General features: G+C 42.6%; 1 protein-coding gene across 2 annotated transcripts; it reads left to right on the plus strand.

Annotated features, from left to right (window-relative positions):
- The first annotated feature begins 46 nt into the window (after nucleotides 1–46).
- LOC118358348 (vacuolar protein sorting-associated protein 33A) lies at nucleotides 47–16,504 on the plus strand. Of its 2 annotated transcripts, XM_035736075.2 has the most exons (13): nucleotides 47–214; nucleotides 441–506; nucleotides 670–797; nucleotides 8,865–9,051; nucleotides 9,179–9,295; nucleotides 12,245–12,419; nucleotides 12,593–12,789; nucleotides 13,593–13,719; nucleotides 13,976–14,043; nucleotides 14,212–14,349; nucleotides 14,450–14,587; nucleotides 14,864–15,032; nucleotides 15,860–16,504. In XM_035736075.2, the coding sequence occupies exons 1-13, from the start codon at nucleotides 113–115 to the stop codon at nucleotides 16,045–16,047; spliced, it is 1,800 nt and encodes a 599-aa protein (XP_035591968.1). In that variant the 5' UTR covers nucleotides 47–112; the 3' UTR covers nucleotides 16,048–16,504. The 2 variants fall into 2 exon arrangements, with proteins under 2 accessions (XP_035591968.1, XP_035591970.1); XM_035736077.2 differs by lacking the exons at nucleotides 47–214; nucleotides 441–506 and having other exon boundaries at nucleotides 670–816.
- The last annotated feature ends 6,086 nt before the right edge of the window (nucleotides 16,505–22,590 follow it).

The raw sequence follows: 22,590 nt of genomic DNA on the forward strand, positions 1-22,590 counted from the left end.
TAGCGCCATCTTTTGGACAGAATATTTATTATAGCTCAAAGAAGTTCGCTGTTGGGTCACATGATGCACACCCGCTGGCAATCACCTGATACTCCCTCCTGTCAGAGCAAAAATGTCTGCGCACTTATCCTATGGAAGAGTAAATTTAAACATTTTGAGGGAAGCAGCGCGGAAAGAGCTCCGTGAATTTTTGGACAAATGTGCAGGAAGCAAGGTAAAACGCCTGGATTAAAGCGTTTAAAAATTACAAACCCTTTTATCTTGTTTTAATCCGAAATGTCTGTTCAACACTAGCTAGCATTCTAGGCTATCATCCACATACACAATAATTGGGTTGTTGTGGTACATAGTCATCCACATAGTAGCTAAATAGATGCAGTCGATTTAAGTTTCAACTTTAGAACTCGTGTCTAAAATGTATTGTTGTTGACTGTCCTTAGGCTATTGTGTGGGATGAATACCTGACTGGACCCTTTGGATTGATAGCACAATATTCCTTGCTGAAGGTAAGACTGACTCAAATGTGTACTTCAGTGTGTAGACTTTTTTTTATAAGCTAGTCTGACAGAATGGCTACAATGAATCGTTGTGTTTTCAAAGGTGCACATTACAGCAATAGCAATATGTCAAGCTGGTTGTTGACAGATCTGTCTTCTTTGTATCTTCCAGGAACATGAGGTGGAGAAGATGTTCACCCTCAAAGGGGGGCGTCTTCCTGCTGCTGATGTGAAAAATATCATCTTCTTTGTTCGTCCCAGACTGGAACTGATGGATATTATAGCTGAGAATGTCATCAGGTCAGCATCCCAGGGGGAGGTGAGGGAGTAGCACAAACTGGGGTCTCTACAGAATGTGTCCATCAGTTGTTGGTTAACAGGGTTGACTTCTTGGCGTTCGTGTGTATTGTGATGAATATGAGTGATCAGGTTAAGAAAAAGTCTGCACGCATAGATGTGGTGATACGCGCAGCCAAAGATTTCCTGGGAATTACAGAAGCAAACTATTTAGTATGGTTTTTGCAATCCATCAATTTACCGCTAGAAGCTTAATCGCTAATGGGCAGGAGTTTAACAAGTTTGTAGATGACATGGAGGTAGTACCAGATGTAGTGTGTGTACAAGAGGCATGGCTCAAACCTCAACTGGAGTTTGTGATTCCGGGACTCAGTTTGGTACAGTGTGATAGAGTGGAGGTGTCAGGGAGGGGTTGTGCTATGTTTGTTAAAGAGGGGATGACATACAAAGTATTGGAGATACTGGAATGTGTGGGGATAGAAATATGTAGGAAAAGAAGTAACAATTGTAATAGCTAATTTCTATAACCCCTGCAAAGCTCTTATGCTAGCACAGTTGAAGTCGGAAGTTTACATACACTTAGGTTGGAGTCATAAACTCGTTTTTCAACCACTCCACAAATGTCTTGTAAACAAACTATAGTTTTGGCAAGTAGGTTAGGACATCTACTTTGTGGATGACACAAGTAATTTTTCCAACAATTGTTTACAGACAGATTATTTCACTTATAATTTACTGTATCACAATTCCAGTGGGTCAGAAGTCTACATACACTGAGTTGACTATGCCTTTAAACAGCTTGGAAAATTCCAGAAAATTATGTCATAGGCTAATTGACATCATTTGAGTCAATTGGAGGTGTACCTGCGGATGTATTTCAAGGCCTACCTTCAAACTCTGTGCCTCTTTGCTTGACATCATGGGAAAATCAAAAGAAATCAGCCAAGATCTCAGAAAAAAATGGTAGACCTCCACAAGTCTGGTTCATCCTTGGGAGCAGTTTCCAAACACCTGAAGGTACCACGTATACTATTGTTTGTACAGATGAACAAGTATAAACACCATGGGACCACGCAGCTGTCATACCGCTCAGGAAGGAGACGCGTTCTGTCTCCTAGAGATGAACATACTTTGGTGCGAAAAGTGCAAATCAATTCCAAAACAACAGCAAAGGACCTTGTGAAGATGCTGGAGGAAAGAGGTACAAAAGTATCTATAGCCACAGTAAAACGAGTCCTATATCGACATAACCTGAAAGGCCGCTCAGTAGGAAAGAAGCCACTTATCCAAAACCGCCATAAAAAAAGCTAGACTACGGTTTGCAACTGCACATGGGGATAAAGATTGTACTTTTTGGAGAAATGTCCTCTGGTCTGATGGAGAAAAAAAATGGAACTGTTTGGCCATAATGACCATCGTTATGTTTGGAGGAAAATGGGGGCGGCTTGCAAGCCAAAGTACACCATCCCAACAGTGAAGCACAGGGGTGGCCGCATCATGTTGTGTGGGTGCTTTGCTGTAGGAGGGACTGGTGCACTTCACAAAATAGATGCCATCATGAGGGAGGAAAATGATGTGGATATATTGAAGCAACATCTCAGGACATCACTCAGGAAGTTAAAGCTTGGTCACAAATGGGTCTTCCAAATGGACAATAACCCCAAGCATACTTCCAAAGTTGTGGCAAAATGGCTTAAGGACAACAAAGTCAAGGTATTGGAGTGGCCATCACAAAGCTTTGACCTCAATCCTATCGAGAATTTGTGGGCAGAACAGAAAAAGCATGTGCGAGCAAGGATACCTACAAACCTGACTCCATTACACCAGCTCTGTCAGGAGGAATGAGCCAAAATTCACCCAACTTATTGTTGAAGCTTGTGGAAGGCTACCTGAAATGTTTGACCCAAGTAAAACAATTTAAAGGCAATGCTACACTCAATTAGTATTTGGTAAATAAAAGCTGAAATAAATAATTCTCTCGACTATTATTCTGACATTTCACATTATTAAAATAAAGTGGTGATCATAACTTACCTAAAGACAGGGAATTTTTACTAGAATTAAATATTAGTAATTGTGAAAAACTGAGTTTTTAAATGTATTTGGCTAAGGAGCATGTAAACTCCCGACTTCAACTGTAGAAGGGATTGATAGGACGTGTAGGGATAGGAAGGTAATATGGTGTGTTATTTTTAACGCCCATAAAGAAATATGGGGAAGTACGCATTAAGATAACAATGGGAGTATAGTCAAAGAATTTATGATTAGTGTGTGTTAATGATGGGAGGGGAATGAGAATCAATGTGGTGAGGAGTACGGAGTCATCCTTAGACTAGACATTGGTATCTGTGGCAGGGAGGTGTAAATGGTAAGTGATGAGAGAAACCACAGTAGTGAGTGATCATTTTCCAGTTTGACTTAATGTCAATATGGGTGTGTGTGTGGAGTAGAGGCAATAACATGAGGTGGTGCTTTGAGAAAGCTAACTGGAAGATGTTCAAGTACATGTGTGAGCGGGCAGGACAAAAGTTATCAATGGAGGGGTCTGTGGATGAGTGCAATGGATGTGTGCGACGAGGCAGTAACGTCTGTAATTATATCAGCTGCAAATGAGACCGTTCAGGGGAGGAAGACGGAGGGTGGTGCCATGGTGGACAGATGAGTGCTCAAAGGTGGTGCAGGAAACGGATATAGCTCTACGGAAGGAATGGATTGACTGGAAGGAATCTCATGGAGAATCAAAAGAAGAGTGCGACGGCCAGAAGAACGATTTAAGACAAGCGAAAAGGGAGGCATGGCGGGAATTTTGCTCCACTATTGGTAGAGTGACTCCAAAAAATATGATGGGGAAGGGTAAAAATGCTGCAATTCCAGTGTTGGTAGAAGGAAACGTCACAGCTGTGTCAAGGAAAGAAAAGGCAAATGTCATAGGTTTTGCATTTGCAGTGGTTCATAGATGTGAGCACCTGTTAGATGAGCGTAAGAGGGAGGGAAGCTAAAGGAGCATAGAGATGTTTTAAGGAAAAAAGGTGAGTCAGGAGAAGCTATGGATGCAGAGTTTTCTATGTTTGGGATGACAATAGCATGGGGGGCTGCGGGCGCACTGCTCCTGGAGAAGATAGGATGTGTGATGTTTCAGCATGCACCGGACAGTGTGTTGGAAGCAGTGTTAGGGTTGTTTAATTAGATGTGTAGGACTGCAGTGATACCTGCTGGGCGGAGACGTTGCCATTCGTAAAACTATGTAAAGATCCCAGCCTATCGTGCTGACATCCAACGTATGTAAGTTGATGGGAAAAGATGATAGTGAGTAGGATGATTTATTTCTTGGAAGTTAGGGGTTTGATGAGTGTAGCACAGAGTAGAGGTTCAGGAGAGGGAGGTCTGCCATGGATGCCCTGGTGACATTTAGTACAGAGATAGCTAATGACCTGACAATAAGAGGTGATGAGTGTTGTGTATTTTGACATTGAGAAAGCTTACAATACCATGTGGGGGGAAGGGTTGTTGATCAAGTTGAGTGCATTGGGGGATGTCTGTATAACTGGATCATGGACTTCCTGTTCGATCAAGTTATACGGGTGAGGTTGGGGTCAGAATTGTCAATGCGGTTTGAAGTGGACAATGGTACTCAGGGAAGTGTGGTTAGTCTGGTGTTGTTCACCCTGATGATAGATGACAAAACACTGGAATGGTAGATGTGCAGAAGATGAATGTGCAAGTAGAGATACTGGGGTGCAAAGCAGCAAGATAGATAAATAAATAAATAAATACATTATGGGGATGAGGTAGTTGGATGGGCTGTTTACAGATAGGGTATGTGCAGTGATCTGTGAGCTGCTCTGACAGCTGGTGCTTAAAGCTAGTGAGGGAGATATGACTCCAGCTTCAGTGATTTTTTTTATTTTTTTTTATTTATTTATTTTATTTTTTTATTTTTTTTGCAGTTCATACCAGTCATTGGCAGCAGAGAACTGGAATAAAAGGCGGCCAAAGCAAGAATTGGCTTTGGGGGTGACTAGTGAGATATACCTGCTGGAGCGCGTGCTACGAATGGGTGCTGATATGGTGACCAGTGAGCTGAGATAAGGCGGGGCTTTACCTAGCAGAGACTTGTAGATGACCCGGAGCCAGTGGGTTTGGCGACGAGTATGAAGCGGGGGCCAGCCAACGAGGGCATACAGGTCGCAATTGTGGGTAGTATATGGGGCTTTGGTGACAACGGATGGCACTGTGATAGACTACATCCAGTTTGTTGAGTAGAGTGTTGGAGGCTATTTTATAAATGACATCATCGAGGATCGGTAGGATGGTCAGTTTAACAAGGGTATGTTTGGCAGCATGAGTGAAGGATGCTTTGTTGTGAAATAGGAAGCCGATTCTAGATTTAATTTTGGATTGGAGATGTTTAATGTGAGTCTGGAAGGAGAGTTTACAGTCTAACCAGACACCTAGGTATTTGTAGTTATCCACGTATTCTAAGTCGGAGCCGTACAGAGTAGTGATGCTGGACGGGCGGGCAGGTACGGGCAGTGATCAGTTGAAAAGCATGCAGTTAGATGTGGGACAGGGAGTGAGTGCATGGCCTGGTATACTGATGGTGGGGGAACAGAGGTGGGAATGTAAAATTTGTGATGAGGAAGGTGTGGAACATTGGTCTCTTAACATGGGTGTTTAGGATGTCTGTGGCCAAGTCCTGCTTTATGGTGTTTTCTAGGAAGAAGGTTAAAGATGCAAATATACAGATATAAGTAGGGTGTCAGAGTTTAATTATTTAGTTATGTGGTTTAGTGAGAGGCTTACTTGGAAGAGACATGTTGGGCATATTGAAATTATGTGTAGGAAGGTGCTGAACCTCATGAGGGCAGTGGCAGGATGTGATTGGGGGTTGGATAGACGAACACTGTATACAGTACCAGTCAAAAGTTTGGACACCTACTCATTCAATGGTTTTTCTTTTTTACTAATCTCTACATTGTAGAATACTAGTGAAGACATCAAAACTATGAAATAACACATATGGAATCATGTAGCAGCCAAAAAAGTGTTAAACAAATAAAAATATATTTTAGATTCTTCAAAGTAGCCACCATTTGCCTTGAAGACAGCATTGCACACTCTTGGCATTCTCTCAACCAACTTCACCTGGAATAATTTTCCAACAGTCTTGAATGATTTCCCACATATGCTGAACACTTGTTGGCTGCTTTTCCTTCACTCTGTGGTCCAACTCAACCCAAACCATCTCAATTGGGTTGAGTGTGGGTGATTGTGGAAGCCAGGTCATCTGATGCAGCACTCCATCACTCTCCTTCTTGGTCAAATAGCCCTTACACAGCCTGGAGGTGTGTTAGGTCATTGTCCAGTTGAAAAACAAATGATAGTCCCACTAAGCACAAACCAGATGGGATGGTATATTTCGCTGCAGAATTCTGTGGTAGCCATGCTGGTTAAGTGTGCCTTGAATTCTAAATAAATCACAGACCGTGTAACCAGCAACGCACTCCCACACATCACACTTCCTCCTCCATACTACACGGTGGTAACCACATGCAGAGATCATCCGTTCACCTACTCTGCGTCTCACAAAGACATGGCGGTTGGAACCAAAAATCTCACATTTGGACTCATCAGACCAAAGGTCAGATTTCCACCGGTCTAATGACCATTGCTCATGTTCCTTGGCCAAAGCAAATCTCTTCTTCTTATTTGTGTCCTTTAGTAGTGGTTTATTTGGAGCAATTCGACTATGAAGGCCTGATTCACGCAGTCTCCTGAATAGTTGATGTTGAGATGTGTTTTGACTGGTACTGTAGATGGGGAGAGATTGTGTGAAAGGGTTAGGGAGGCTAGACCGGGTTGGGGAATGGGTGTTGTATTGGGGGGAGGAAGGTGGTGTCTAGGGCGCTGTTTCACTTTCGTGAAGGAACAGGACTAATGAAGAGGATTTAATGTTGGTAAGCCGTAACTGGCCTCACACTCCAGTACAGTAGGTGGTGGTGTTGGATGCGATCTGCCAACCCAATCCCAAAGAAGGACAAGAAGAAAAAGGTCAACATCACATTATCTCACTGTTTCTAATAGACATATTTGGGTGTTTTTGAAGCCTTTGTTCATGTTTTTTGGGGCCCCCATACTACACGACGAGGATGAGGAAGTTCCTCGGCGTACACATCACAGACAAACTGAATTGGTCCACCCACACAGACAGCATCGTGAAGAAGGCGCAGCAGCGCCTCTTCAACCTCAGGAGGCTGAAGAAATTCGGCTTGTCACCAAAAGCACTCACAAACTTCTACAGAAGCACAATCGAGACCATCCTGTCGGGCTGTATCACCGCCTGGTACGGCAACTGCTCCGCCCACAACAGTAAGGCTCTCCAGAGGGTAGTGAGGTCTGCACAACGCATTACTGGGGGCAAACTACCTGCCCTCCAGGACACCTACACCACCCGATGTCACAGGATGGCCATAAAGATCATCAAGGACAACAACCACCCGAGCCACTGCCTGTTCACCACGCTATCATCCAGAAGGCGAGGTCAGTAAAGGTGCATCAAAGCTGGGACCGAGAGACTGAAAAACAGCTTCTATCTCAAGGCCATCAGACTGTTAAACAGCCACCACTAACATTGAGTGGCTGGTGCCAACACACTGACTCAACTCCAGCCACTTTAATAATAGGAATTGATTGGAAATTATGTAAAATATATCACTAGCCACTTTAAACAATGCTACCTAATATAATGTTTACATATGTAACAGAATAACTTTACGTCCGTCCCCTCGCCCATACCCGGGCGCGAACCAGGGACCCTCTGCACACATCAACAACAGTCACCCACGAAGCATCGTTACCCATCGCTCCACAAAAGCCGTGGCCCTTGCAGAGCAAGGGGAACTACTACTTCAAGGTCTCAGAGCAAGTGACGTAACCGATTGAAGCGCTATTTAGCGCGCACCGCTAACTAAGCTAGCCGTTTCACATCCGTTACACTCACCCCCCTTTTGACCTTCCTCCTTTTTCCGCAGCAACCAGTAATCCGGGTCAACAACATCAATGTAACAGTATCATTTTTTAAACCGTCCCCTCGCCCATACCCGGGCGCGAACCAGGGACCTTCTGCACACATCAACAACAGTCACCCACGAAGCATCGTTACCCATCGCTCCACAAAAGCCGCGGCCCTTGCAGAGCAAGGGGAACTACTACTTCAAGGTCTCAGAGCAAGTGACGTAACCGATTGAAGCGCTATTTAGCGCGCACCGCTAACTAAGCAAGCCGTTTCACATCCGTTACACATACCCTACATTATTCATCTCATATGTATACGTATATACTGTACTCTATATCATCTACTGCATCCTTATGTAATACATGTATCACTAGCCACTTTAACTATGCCACTTTGTTTACATACTCATCTCATATGTATATACTGCACTCAATACCATCTACTGTATCTTGCCTATGCCGCTCTGTACCATCACTCATTCATATATCTTTATGTACATATTCTTTATCCCCTTACACTTGTGTCTATAAGGTAGTAGTTTTGGAATTGTTAGCTAGATTACTTGTTGGTTATTACTGCATTGTCGGAACTAGAAGCACAAGCATTTCGCTACACTCGCATTAACATCTGCTAACCATGTGTATGTGACAAATAAAATTATTTGATTTTCTGTTTGGGCTAAGTTTCTCAAAAACATGACATTTATGTCAAAAATAGAGATTTGGTTGTAAAAAAATAAATCCTAATTTAATACCATCTTTGATTTGAGTATGTGGGGGATAGCGGTAAGGTGAATGTGGTCTAGCTGGTAGGTCGCCAGGACTGCAGTACATTGAACTGCATTGCCCCCTAGCGTTCCAACGTGGCGTAATTTTCTGACGTAATTTTATTTATTTATTTAAACCATAAGAACATTTTTACATTTGTCACATCCCTATGTTAAACACTGTCCTTGTTTTTGGAGTAATGCTGCAGCCAGTATTGCATGTGGGTGTGGATGGGTTTTGCTTTCCCCCTTATAGTGCATCTCTTGTATTCAATGTGTTTTCTTGCAGTGAGGATAAGATGCATTCCCCACGTGACTTCCACATCCTGTTTGTGCCCCGGCGGAGCATGCTCTGTGAGCAGCGGCTGAAGGAGCAGGGGGTCCTGGGCTCGTTCATCAACATAGACGAGTACATCCTAGACCTCATCCCTTATGATGGAGACTTGCTCTCCATGGAGTCTGAGGGGGCCTTCAGGGTAGGTTTGGACAGGCACAAAGACACTACACATGTCCCAGTGTATGTATAGGCCCAGTTAGGCTTTGGTACAAAGCTATCATTTGTATTATAATGGGGTAATAACCCGTGTGTCCTGGCTCTTTTAGGAATGCTATCTAGAAAATGACCAGACAAGTCTTTACCACACCGCCAAGGGCCTTATGACTCTCCAGGCTCTGTATGGGACCATCCCCCAGATATTTGGGAAAGGGGAGTGTGCACGGGTGAGTATTGGGAACGACTTGGGACTTCATTAGGTTTAGAATTCCATATTGGCGCCAGTGTTGGTATTAGTTATTTGGGAAAGTAATATATTACATTTTACTCGTTACATTTAACAAAAGTAAAGCGTTACTCTACAATATTAATTTGTGTGGAAAGTAACGTGTATTACTTTGCATTACTTTCATCAAAACTCTGTTTGACTATCGGAGGGAGCAAGGCGAGGCACGCGCTCTACCAAAGATAGGCTACTTAGTAAAGGTTTCTAGACACTCTACCAAAGATAATCTACCCGTGTGCATGCTCATGGGTGGAGTCAGAACAACGCGCACCTTCTGTAACATGATACCCTCGCTGGGCCATGTGTTTTTAGACTCCCTAATAGTAACATACACAAGGGTGTGATAGCATAGATTTTCTTGTTGTCTTCCATTTGTCATTAAAGTAAAGAAAATTCACGTGTGAAACTTCATCACCACAGTTAACTAATTTAAATGAAAACCAACTGCGTATTTGTGAGCTACATGTAATGAAAGTTTAGGTTTGTTACAAATTACCTCATTTTGTGACTACCAGTTGGCTATAAGCTACTCCAATAGCAGCTTGCTAGCTAGCTAAAAAGACAGCAAGCTAGCCTTTTAGCTTCCTATATCTCCACCATGTGAAATAATCAGATTTATAATGAAATAATATGCCCTGTCAAGTATTCTTATACCTGCTAGTGTAACCTACATTATCCCAGTTTAATATGCTGCTTGAATATATTACTTCCCATATCAGCTAAAAATAGAATGCAATCATTTCTGCTCATGGAGAAAAATAAAGGACAGGGCTTGGGGCTGTTTTTAGGTAGTCAATCGGGTAGTTATTACTTCTTAACAAAATACATTTGTGGGGGATTCTAATAAGGCTACAATGTTGATTGGTTTATTGTTTGAAGAGTCACAAGACCACTTATTTAATGCCAAGCTAAACTAAGACCGCAATCTTGAAGTTGAAGGGATTTTGAAGTTGATTAGCTTCCCACATCGCCATGTGAAATAATCAGATGTATAATTAAATATACCCTGGCAAATATTCTTATACTTGCCGGTACCAACAACATTATCCTAATTTGATATTCTGCTTCAATGTATTAACTCTCATATCAGCTAAAAATAGAATGTCATGACTTTTAGTCATGGAGAAAAACAAGCTATCTGTTTTTGCGTTTCAAAATAGCCTAGAATAATGACTTCTAAACAAAAACATTTTTGAGGGATTCTAATAAGGCTACAATGTTGTTGGTTTACTGTTTGAACAGTAAAGTGATTTTGAAGTTGATTATTTCACATGGCGATGTGGGAAGCTAATCCGATTTATAAATAAATAATATGCCCTGGCAAATGTTTGTGTATTTGCCGATGGAACCTACAATGTTATCCCAGTTTAATATGCTGCTTGAATGTACAGTTGGAAGTTTATATACACCTTAGCCAAATACATTTAAACTCCGTTTTTCACAATTCCTGACATTTAATCCTAGTAAAAGTTCCCTGTCTTAAGTCAGTTAGGATCACCACTTTATTTTAAGAATGTGAAATGTCAGAATAATAGTAGAGAGAATTATTTATTTCAGCTTTTATTTCTTTCATCACATTCCCAGTGGGTCAGGGGTTTACATACACTCAATTAGTATTTGGTAGCATTGCCTTTAAATTGTTTAACTTGGGTCAAACTTTTCATGGTAGCCTTCCACAAGCTTCAACAATAAGTTGGGTGAATTTTGGCCCATTCCTCCTGACAGAGCTGGTGTAATGGAGTCAGGTTTGTAGGCCTCCTTGCTCGCACACACTTTTTCAGTTCTGCCCACAAATGTTCTATAGGGTTGAGGTCAGGGCTTTGTGATGGCCACTCCAATACCTTGACTTTGTTGTCCTTAAGCCATTTTGCCACAACTTTGGAAGTATGCTTGGGGTCCTTGTCCATTTGGAAGACCCGTTTGTGACCAAGCTTTAACTTCCTGAGTGATGTCTTGATGTTTCTTCAATATATCCACATAATTTTCAGTCCTCATGATGCCATCTATTTTGTGAAGTGCACCAGTCCCTCCTGCAGCAAAGTACCCCCACAACATGATGCTGCCACCCCCGTGCTTCACGGTTGGGATGGTGTTCTTAGACTTGCAAACCTCCCCCATTTTCCTTCAAACATAACGATGATCATTATGGCCAAACAGTTCTATTTTTGTTTCATCATACCAGAGGACATTTCTCCCAAAATTACGATCTTTGTCCCCATCTGCAGTTGCAAACCGTAGTCTGGCTTTTTTATGGCGGTTTTGGAGGAGTGGCTTCTCCCTTGCTGAGCGGCCTTTCAGGGTATGTCGATATAGGACTTGTTTTACTGTGGATATAGATGCTTTTGTACCTATTTTCTCCAGCATCTTCACAAGGTCATTTGCTGTTGTTCTTGGACTGATTTGCAAATCTGTACAGATTTCCTATCTTTTCATTCAAAATCTTTCTCTTAAGCCACAGGTTCTGGTTATAGACCGCACGTACATGGACCCATAGAGATGTATAGAGGGTATACACTTGTCACTATATGGGAAAGCCAACTATGGGCTTTGCTATCACAGAAGCAATTGATGGCAAATTTCAGAGATGTGCCCTCTATGTTTCTATGGCCAGCAGCTGTGATGACATTTCTCCAAGCAGCCGTTCTCGACTTGCTCGAGAACTAAATGAGGAAACAAGTCGAGATCGGATCATGAAAGCACGTGCCCGGTAGAGATATGATTCTGAAAGTAGCGTGTTGTTTGACAAAGTAACTGTAATAATATTACCCAATTTGAAAAAGTAACATGCTACTTTACTCCGTTTCTCATAAAAGTAATCTGATTATGAAGAGTGTAAATGAATGCTTTAATTGTGTTAGAAATTAAACCCTGATTTCTTCTCCATGTGCAGCATGTAGCTAATATGATGCTTAGGATGAAGAGGGAGTTTGCTGGCAGTCAGACTCAGATCCTGCCTGTGTTTGACTCACTGCTGCTGCTGGACCGCAACATAGACCTGCTTACCCCTCTGGCCACACAGCTCACCTATGAGGGCCTCATTGACGAAGTTTATGGAATCACCAACGGTGAGGATGGGCCTCTGTTAATGCACAAAAACACAATGCAAGCTAAATACAGACATATTTAATCACATTGATTGACGTAAAGACATCTTGAGGGATCTCTGTTGATTTGTGTATGTGGTTTTGGACCTTTGTGTGCTTGTTTATCTATTCTGTGCGCATGCGTCTGCAAACAGGTTATGCGAAGTTGCCTCCGGAGAAGTTTGCTGCCCAAAAGAAGCAGGGTGAGGTGGGTAAAGACCTGCCCACGGAGCCCAAGAAGATGCAGCTCAACTCAGCGGAGGAGCTGTATGCTGAGATACGGGACAAAAACTTCAACGCCATAGGGGCTGCACTGAGCAAGAAGGCCAAGATCATCTCTGCTGCCTTTGAGGTTGGCTTCATCCATGCACTCCTTGTTACCACTCCTGTCTAATTTGATCCAAATCACTTTGTTAATGTTATAAATTTCACTTCACAAACTGGGGATTACAATCTCAGATCAATCCGTATGTCAGACCGCTCAATTACATCAGCTACCGTTTTTTCTAATCATATAAATTTGTGTTCTTATTGATTACCTTCTATGTGCCAGGTAGACTTTTCAGGAGGTGGTTTTCCAATGGCAAAAAGTAAAGCCAACTGACAATTAGTATTATCGATCAAGACATTAAACACCCTTTTTACGATAAAGGAGTGGCAGATCAAAGCAACTGTGTTTAGTTCATGCGTAATCTCCCACTGATGATTTGTTATGCATCCCCTACAGGCCTACACTTTTGGCATCATAACTGTCACTGGATGCTTTGCATGTGATAATTAGACTGAAGTCCCACACCTGTGGGTGTTTCAGTTTATGTATTTTTACATTTCTGTATTGCCCAGACCTGTTCCCAATCAAAGTTCATTTTCTCTAGTTTGATGAATGAGCATATCAGTGAGAGCATCCGCTATTCTCTAGGCAACAAACCATTTCTTACTACTGTTATGCCTACATGGCACCATTCCATACTGTATGTTTAATCTGAAATCTGAAATAATTTCCACATATTTACATTGAGTTTAGTTAGTAGATTTTTTGTAATTTCCTAGGGGATTTTAGTAATCCCTCAACCAGCTCTCACATTTCACATCTGTACATAACACTACAGTCTCTTTCTTCCAGTGTTAATGTTAGTTTGTTGATTTGTCTCGCAGGAGCGACATAATGCCAAAACAGTTGGCGAGATAAAGCAGTTTGTGTCCCAGCTGCCCCACATGCAGGCAGCACGAAGCTCGCTGGCCAATCACACCTCCATAGCTGAACTCATTAAGGACATCACCAGTGAGAAGAACAGCCTTTACTCCTTCTCCTTTCATGTCCAACTAACAACTCTCCATTCCTCATCCCTTCCTTCTGTCTTAATCTGTCTTTCTTCCTGCCCTTCACCCTAAAAAACTGATACAATCTGATCTTGGTGACATTTAATGTAGTTGACTTGGTCAAATGTGTGGCATATCGTTTAGAGAAAGACTACTGTTGATACTTGTTGAAAGAGGTAAATGGATATTCTCTCGCTTTCTCTCTCACTCTGATTCAGCCTCAGAGGCCTTCTTTGATAACCTGACAGTGGAGCAGGAGTTTATGACTGGAGTTGACACAGACAAGGTACACAAGGTTTTCAATGCTTTGTAGATTGTAGTGTGGATGAGGTTGGCTCTGATAATATTTGACGCTGCCCTCACTATAAACAGAATGTTTTGCTTGGTCCCTGTGTGTATGTGTGTGCTCATGTCTAGGCTTTCTGACCAAACGATCCTTGTTCCCATTGTCCAGGTTAACACATATATTGAGGACTGTATTGCCCAGAAGGATCCTCTGATCAAAATCTTGCGGCTGGTCTGTATGCAGTCAGTCTGCAACAATGGCCTCAAGCAGAAGATATTGGACTACTACAAGAGAGAGATCCTGCAGGTGCATTTTTTTCTGATTGCATTACAATAAGTCAGTGATTTAATACTAGTGATGGTCATTTGAAGATGTGATGAGAGCTACTGTGTGCTGTTTTCTCTAGACCTATGGATATGAACACATGCTTACCCTCAACAACCTGGAGAGGACAGGTCTTCTGAAGCCCCAGACAAGCACCAGGAATAACTACCCCACCATCAGGAAGACACTCAAACTTTGGATGGAGGATGCCAACGAACAGGTGAATGAATCTCATGTAGTCTGGGAGGGGGAGGGTAACGCTTACACCTGTGTAATAACACTGTTATTATTGCAGTGACAATTTGGTCATTGCTTTGTATTTGCACAATAATGGAGTTGGGTTGTTTTTGTTAAGCAAGTTGAGAAAAAACGCTCAAAGCATTAACCAAATGTAACAACCTTACCAAAACTCACGCGCATACTTTTTTTCTTCAACTGTGAGAGTGGGATTTGTATGTACTGATACCCAGCTTGTGTATGTGTCATCTTCCTCCAGAACCCCAATGACATCTCCTATGTGTACAGTGGTTATGCTCCTCTCAGCATCCGTCTGACCCAGGTGTTGGCCAGGCCCGGGTGGCGCAGCATCGAGGAAGTTCTGAAGATGCTCCCTGGTCCACACTTTGAGGAGAGACAACAGCTGCCTGCTGGTCTCCATAAGAAACGTAAGGACAGCAGGAGACCAAGGCAGCAGGTTGCTCTCTTGCACAACAAGCTGAGCTATTGAAAGGCTGGGTGAATGATGACCTGTGTGGTAATCTGCTGGCTGTAGATAAGAGCTGGCTTTGTCCCTGCCGTGCCAAATGTCTTCGAGCAGCAGTTGATTTATTGTAGACAGTGAACAAAACTGTACATTACCGTTAAGTGTGGGTCTGTTTGGGTGATTGTTTGTGTAGGAAAGAGGAGAGGCAAAGGCACCGTTGACCTTTCAGAGACCAGGGAGTTGAATATCCTCATCTTAAGCGTTATAACTGTGCGTTGCTGACTACAGGGTCAGTTTGGACATCTCATTGACAAGAGGATAATTAATTTAATGAGATGCCTTTTATTTACACCATGCAATGTGTTAATTAGAACTGTGAGTTTGGGTATTAGACAGTTGACTTGTTTTTACATGTCTGCCATATCTTTGTTCTAGAAAGGTGATAATGGAAGACTGACAATAGACGAGCCTGTTGTAGCAGGAAGAGGGCGGAGTTTGTTTGAGAGAATAGTGTGTGGGTGGGGACATGGGTGGATGCGGGTTGACTCGAGGCGCTGTCTCTTACTTTCTTTGTGTGTTTACATGTTTAATATCAGTTTGAGGTTAAAGTAACCTCACTTCAAAACAAACAATGCTAAGTAATAATATTCATTGGTGGGTGCTTATATGTGTGTGTGAAATGTTTAAAAAAGTGCATATCCCAACTCTCCTTGAGTCTCCCTTGGAGAGTGGTGCACCCTGTGAACTTCACCCTGTTTGACTGTTTTCTCTCCCCACTCTGTCCCACAGGCCAGCAGGGGGAGAACAGGACCACCCTGGTGTTCTTTCTGGGAGGGGTGACTTACGCAGAAGTTGCTGCCTTGCGCTTCCTGTCTCAGATGGAGGATGGTGGCACAGAGTACATCATTGCCACTACCAAGCTCATCAATGGTACCAGTTGGATCAAGTCTCTGATGGACCGCCCGGAGGCCCCCTGAGCCCGCTGCCCGCCCCCTCGGGGAACAGATGCACAGCTAGACACATCAAACAGTCAGAACAAAAGACCTTGCCGCTTCTTTTTAATGTCCATATTCCAGCGCCCTGCAGGTGTGTCTGATTGATCTCAGCAACTGTCAGTGTGAGGTGACCAGGAGTCAGCTCCTCGATTCTCCCTGTCCTTTGCCTGCAACTCTAACAGCTTGCTAAATGCATTGCCACCTGCTTTGGTCATTGTATGGAGCTGAGAAGATATCATCTTACTTGTGGCATGATGGAAGGTTTTAAGATCATTGTAAAAAACATATATATACTGTATTAACACAAAGGCTGAAAGGTAGATGCTTGTATTATTTTTGTGATTTCAACCTATATTTTGTGTTGTACAGTATAGGGGTTTTCTCTCTGCTTGCCATTATTTGTGGGAAAAGTAGTCCTGTAAATAAAATGTGTAATTGACTGCTGATTACTGCTTTTATAACCAGAGTCAATGTCAGGTCTCTAAAAAAAATGGCCATTTTAACATTTGTCCTTATACTCTACAATGTGGCTAAATGGTTTTCTGGTTTAGAAAAAAAAACTAAAAAGTCTGATGTAAAGTTGTACTGCACCTCCATTACACTCCCTATTCCACCTTCAACATGTAGGCTCTAAAAGCCTTGATAACAGTGAATTAGGCCACATGCATTGTTACTTAATGGGTTGTTTATCCTGTAGAAGAAAATAAAGATGGTACCAAAGGATGCAGGCAGGGAGGAGTGGCGTGGAGAGGAAAGGTTGAGAGCCCAGTCAGCCGTCAGCAGTCCTGCTATCTCGAGAAGCAATTAGCCCAGTAACAGGCCTACCTATCAGCCGATAATGGCCCTCTGCTGTCTGGAGATCTTACCCCATAAGGGCCCCTGATTTGACAGCGCTGGACGCTGATTGAATTAGGAGGCTATTTGCTCCATGTTCCGGTAGAGGATACGTGCGTTGGAGTTTGGTTTGATCTCCGGTTTGATCGATGGCTTGTCCGTGCCCTGCGCTGTGGACAGCTGGGTCTTGTACTCAGTGGGGGACGGGTATTGACAGCAGTCGGAGATTTTAGTGAACCAACAGTGAGCAACTCACTATATCACATCTCATGAAGATATATTAATGTGACATTGCATTCCTTTTGGTATATTAAATGCTAACAATTACACATATTAAAAAAAATGTATTATTACAGAGTGGGAAATTAAATGAGCGGTTCTTGCAAGCACCAGAGGATTTTCAGAGCTAAAACAATAGAACATGCATAGTCTATTGTCTATTTGGCAAGGTCTCGCTTCGGAGAAGCGGGTGTAGGACGTGGCTTAATTTTCCATTAGGAAAACCCCATGGGTCTCAGGACTCTTGTAATCAATGTAATTGTTGCTGGCCCCTCCTTTGCCATTAGGACTTGTGGCAACGGACATCACCTTGTATTCCTGGCAGCACATTGAAACCCGTGTACAGAGAGTATATTCAACAAAATAATTTTAAAAGAGATTGAAAATCCTTCATATAAACTGACAAGGTAAGTAACCAATTTAAGCAGTTTATAAATATTGAAACGTTGTAACGTTATAGGCCCTATGCCCAGTGAGTAGGTTACGTATCCACCATGCGCTTACATTTTAAGAGCTTTCAGACTCGAAAAATAGCATGAAATCATATAACATCAACAGTAACAGTAGGCTATAGTTAAATAATTTTAATCATTTTTACTGCAGGTTATCAAAGCGAAAGATATCTTTGGAGTTGCGAAAGTGGGGCATGGCTGTTTTTGTGCAACTAATGTGAAATATTTCGTCTGGAGAAATATATTTTATTGATACTATTTTGTTATAGGCTATTATATTATTTATCTTGAAGGTACACAAGGTACATGTCAACATGTATATGATAGATATATGTAAGGGAATTTACTTCCTTTACATACTTTAAAATAAATACATTTGAACATAATTTCTGTCGATAAAGTTGCTTACCTGTCTTGAGTGTGTGGACCAGCACTTCAATGTTTACAAACAACAGCTTCTTCCTCATCTCGTTATTGGTTCTAGTTCTCGGGTGTTGAAGCTAAATATAAAACATATTTCTTATCTCTACAAATAATTATTAGGGCTTTTCATAAGAAAGTGACAGCTATATTAGGCATTTCTAATTATTATGTCTTCAAATAGCAATAGGTATATTTCAATAGTTTAATTACCAAATACGATTTACAGACTAGCCTAGATATGCTTGTAACTGTGTCAGAAGTAAATGTTCGACCATTTGCTTAGCGCGAGATCAATGCCAAAAGCATTTGGAGCAATTGACATTAATTATTCATAAACTACAATTATAGGTCGCAATGCCTTTAACTAATGCACTCTTCAGCTGTAAATATATGTTGCTGATATACAGTGCATTCGGAAAGTATTCAGACACCTTGGCTTTTTCCACATTTTGTTACGTTACAGCCTTATTCTAAAATGGATTAAATTAAATAAAAATCCTCATCAATCTAAAGGATGGTCTGATGGTCTCATTCTCTCATTCTCTGGTCTGATGAAAACAAAATGGAACTCTTTGGCCTGAATGCCAAGCGTCAAGTATGGAGGAAACCTGGCACCATCCCTACGGTGAAACATGGTGGTGGCAGCATCATGCTGTGTGTATGTTTTTCAGCAACAGGGACTGGGAGACTAGTCAGGATCGAGGAAAAGATGAACGGAGCAAAGTACAGAGAGATCTTTGATGAAAACCTGCTCCAGAGCGCTCAGGACCTCAGACTGGGGCGAAGGTTCACCTTTCAACAGAACAACGACCCGAAGCACACAGCCAAGACAACGCAGAAGTGGCTTCGGGACAAGTCTCTGAATGTCCTTGAGTGTCCCAGCCAGAGCCCAGACCGAACATCTCTGGAGAGACCTGAAAATAGCTGTGCAGCGACACTCCCCATCCAACCTGACGGAGCTTGAGAGGATCTAGAGAGAAGAATAGGAGAAACTCCCCAAATATAGGTGTGCCAAGCTTGTAGCGTCATAACCAAGAAGACTCAAGGCTGTAATCGCTGCCAAAGGTGCTTCAACAAAGTACTGAGTAAAGGGTCTGAATACTTATGTAAATGTGATTTTTTTGTATACATTTGCTAAACAAAATCTAAAAACCTGTTTTTGCTTTGTCAGTATGGGGTATTGTGTGTAGATTGATGAGGAGGGGGAAACAATTTAATACATTTTATAATAAGGCTGTAACGTATCAATAGGTGGATTAAGTCAAGGGGTCTGAATATTTTCCGAATGCACTGTAGGCTCTACTGTATATATACTCAATTGGGGGGGACAAATTAAAATCCTTCATCTTTTCAGGGCCTGTGATTGCAGAGCAGACAGATCCTGCAAACTACATCACTCATTGGGAGATGGAATACCGTTACGAGATGGAGCCCTTGTCTATCCGATTTCTTCGGACCTTCAAAGAACTTCTGAAATTTGTTCTCTTCAGTTACACAGTTCTGTTAGGTGCTTTGCTCTTAGCAGGCTGGACAACATATTTCATGGTTGCAAAATAAAAAGGGGAACTTTATGAGTTGCTTTATTAGGCTATAGAATGGCTATTATAAAATAATGTGTGTACTTTTGTTGTTGAAATAGCCACACTGTACAGTGAATGTGTCCAACATGACCTGGGACAAATATGTTACCAAATAATAAAGCTATAACGGCATGTTCCCAGATTGTAGCAGAACGTATGTTGTGTGATATTGTGTAGAACATTTGTTTATCTATTATTTTTCTGTTATTTTAGTTTCCCCTGTAGAATGAAGAAAGTCCCCATCACAGTTAATCATTGCACTAGTCTATTTTAGCTTTGGTCATGATCATGTTGTAAGCTTATTTCTTGGCCATGTTTCTAAGAGGATGGATTTATGTGCAAATTCAAAGTACTCAACATTAAACATTCTCAATAGATGCAGAGTGTTGGAATCGTATCTATGGATGGAAGTCATTTGCAAAGTGCTCTCCAAGTGAATCAGATGCGGGGCCACAAATGTCCCTGAATCCTGACCCAAAGTACTCCAAATTAGGCCTATGTAGTGACCGGGAAATAAGTATGCACCACAGTAACCTATATACTGTATAAAGCCATTTATGGCCCAGAAAAAGGGCAATTGGGTTATTTGAAAACATATAGGTCCATCATAAGTTTCTACATGTATACTTGAATCTAGTTTTAGAAGTTCAAGAGTGGCCTGGAGTGTCTGTTTATTTTTACTTAAATCTCCCCCGGGCTGGATTGAATGGGCTTGGGACGTAAATTGCCCACCTATGAACTACACCACCTTTGCTGGAATTGGGTCTATAAACATACAATTTTAAAGTTTAGGGAAAGGGGAATGGGATTAAGAACAATACCAAAAGAAAGCTTCATGCAGCACAGCCACAGACCCACATCAGGGTGCTTGTAGTTGGATGAATGTTCTAACAGCACACAGACATGAAACTGAAACAGAAACAATGACCCCTGGGGAAGGAACCAAAGGGAATGACAAATATAGGGAAGGTAATCAGGGAAGTGATCCAGGTGTCCAGGTGAGTCTGGTGATGCGCAGATGTGCGTAACGATGGTGACAGGTGTGCGCCATAACGAGCAGCCTGGTGACCTAGAGGCCGGAGAGGGAGCACAGGTGACAACAGTGGCGATTTTAGCATGTAAATCTTAGTGGGGCAACAAACAAAAATAATGTCTGATGCATGCCAGCAAAGCCACTACACAACACTAAACAATACATTAATTGCACTATACCACTGCTACACCTAGCTATCAGCAGAGCCTTGTCTGGCAGCGAAACAGCTCATTCAGCCTCATTTAAAGGAAGCGAAGGTAACCTGCCTAAATGATTACCACCCCGTAGCACACTGTCGGAAGTCATGAAGTGCTTTGAAAGGCTGATCATAGCTCACAACAGCATCCTCCTGGATACCCTAGACCCACTCCAATTCGTATACTGCCCCAACAGATCCACAGATGGCACAATCTCAATCGCACTCCACACTGCCCTTTCCCACCTGGACAAAATTATCACCTATGTCAGAATGCTGTCCATTGACTACAGCTCAGTGTTCATCACCATAGTGCCCACAAAGCTCATCACTGAGCTAAGGACCCTGGGTCTAAACACCTCCCTCTGCAACCGGATCCTGGACTTCCTGACGGGCCGCCCCCAGGTGGTAAGGGTAGGCAACAACACATCTGCCATGCTGATCCTCAACCCTGGAGCCCCTCAGGGGTATGTACTTAGTCCCCTTCTATACTCTCTGTTCACCCACGACTGTGTGGTCAAACATGTCTCCAACACCATCATTAAGTTTGCTGACGACACAACAGTGGTAGGCCTGATCACCGACAACGATGAGACAGCCTATAGGGAGGAGGTCAGAGAACTGTCAGTGTGGTGCCAGGACAACAACCTCTCCCTCAATGTGATCAAGACAAAGGAGATTATTGTGGACTACAGGAATAGGTGGGCCTAACAGGCCCCCATTCTCATCGACGGGCTGTAGTGAAGCTGGTCGAGAGCTTCAAGTCCCTTGGTGTCCACATCACCAATGACTATCATGGTCCAAACACACCAAGATAGTCGTGAAGAGGGCATGACAAAACCTTTTCCCCCTCAGGAGACTGAAAAGATTTGGCATGGGTCCTCAGATCCTCAAAAGGTTTTACAGCTGCACCATCGAGAGCATCCTGACGGGTTGCATCACTGCCTGGTATGGCAACTGCTCGGCCTCATACCGCAAGGCACTACAGAGGGTAGTGCCTACGGTCCAGTACATCACCAGGGCCAAGCTTCCTGCCATCCGGGACCTCTTTACTAGGCAGTGTCAGAGGAAGGGCCTAAGAATTGTCAAAGACTCCAGCCACCCTAGTCGTTGTTCTCTCTGCTACCGCACGGCAAGCGGTAGCAGAGCTCCAAGTCTATGTCCAAGAGGCTCCTAAATAGCTTCTACCCCCAAGCCATAAGACTCTGAACAGCTAATCAAATTGCTACCCAGACTATGACAGAATTCAGAACATGGGCCGTTCTTACAGTGTTTCTCCCTGTACACCAAGTCAGAATCATAGGATTAATAAAGGGGGCATATAAGCAGACAATAAAAGCTCTTACATTATTCGATGATTACATTTCTCAAAAAAGTTATAGGCTACATGTGCACCACCAAGTCAGGACAGTAGACAAAATTAAGAGGTGAAAATATACCAAATTATTAGGGTGAGGTACATGGGCTACAAAGAGCTTACTACACAACATACACTTAGTATTAGCTACAGTATACATATCTCCCTGGCAGTGGAGACCCGTCATTCAGGGCAGGTGAATGGACCAAATTATTAGTGTGAGGCAGATGGGCATTTTATCTATAGCAGCACTTAAGGGGCTTGAATTGTCAAGCTCTACCCTTAGACTTGGCGGTGACGTAGTGTCCCCATGAGTGACAGAACACTGAGCCAATCACGGCGCAACGCTCTGTATTTTCTGCACCAGAGAA

This window comes from Oncorhynchus keta, chromosome 25 (assembly GCF_023373465.1).
Source record: "Oncorhynchus keta strain PuntledgeMale-10-30-2019 chromosome 25, Oket_V2, whole genome shotgun sequence".
NCBI classification, from domain to species: domain Eukaryota; kingdom Metazoa; phylum Chordata; class Actinopteri; order Salmoniformes; family Salmonidae; genus Oncorhynchus; species Oncorhynchus keta.

What these genes read in the sequence shown, in the direction of transcription:
- LOC118358348 (XM_035736075.2), top strand. Translation starts at nt 113, where the DNA reads ATGTCTGCGCACTTATCCTATGGAAGAGTAAATTTAAACATTTTGAGG. An exon ending in AGTTTATGGAATCACCAACG is followed by an intron (nt 12,420 to 12,592) that starts GTGAGGATGGGC and finishes GTCTGCAAACAG; the next exon opens with GTTATGCGAAGTTGCCTCCG. An exon ending in ACAAGAGAGAGATCCTGCAG is followed by an intron (nt 14,350 to 14,449) that starts GTGCATTTTTTT and finishes TGTTTTCTCTAG; the next exon opens with ACCTATGGATATGAACACAT.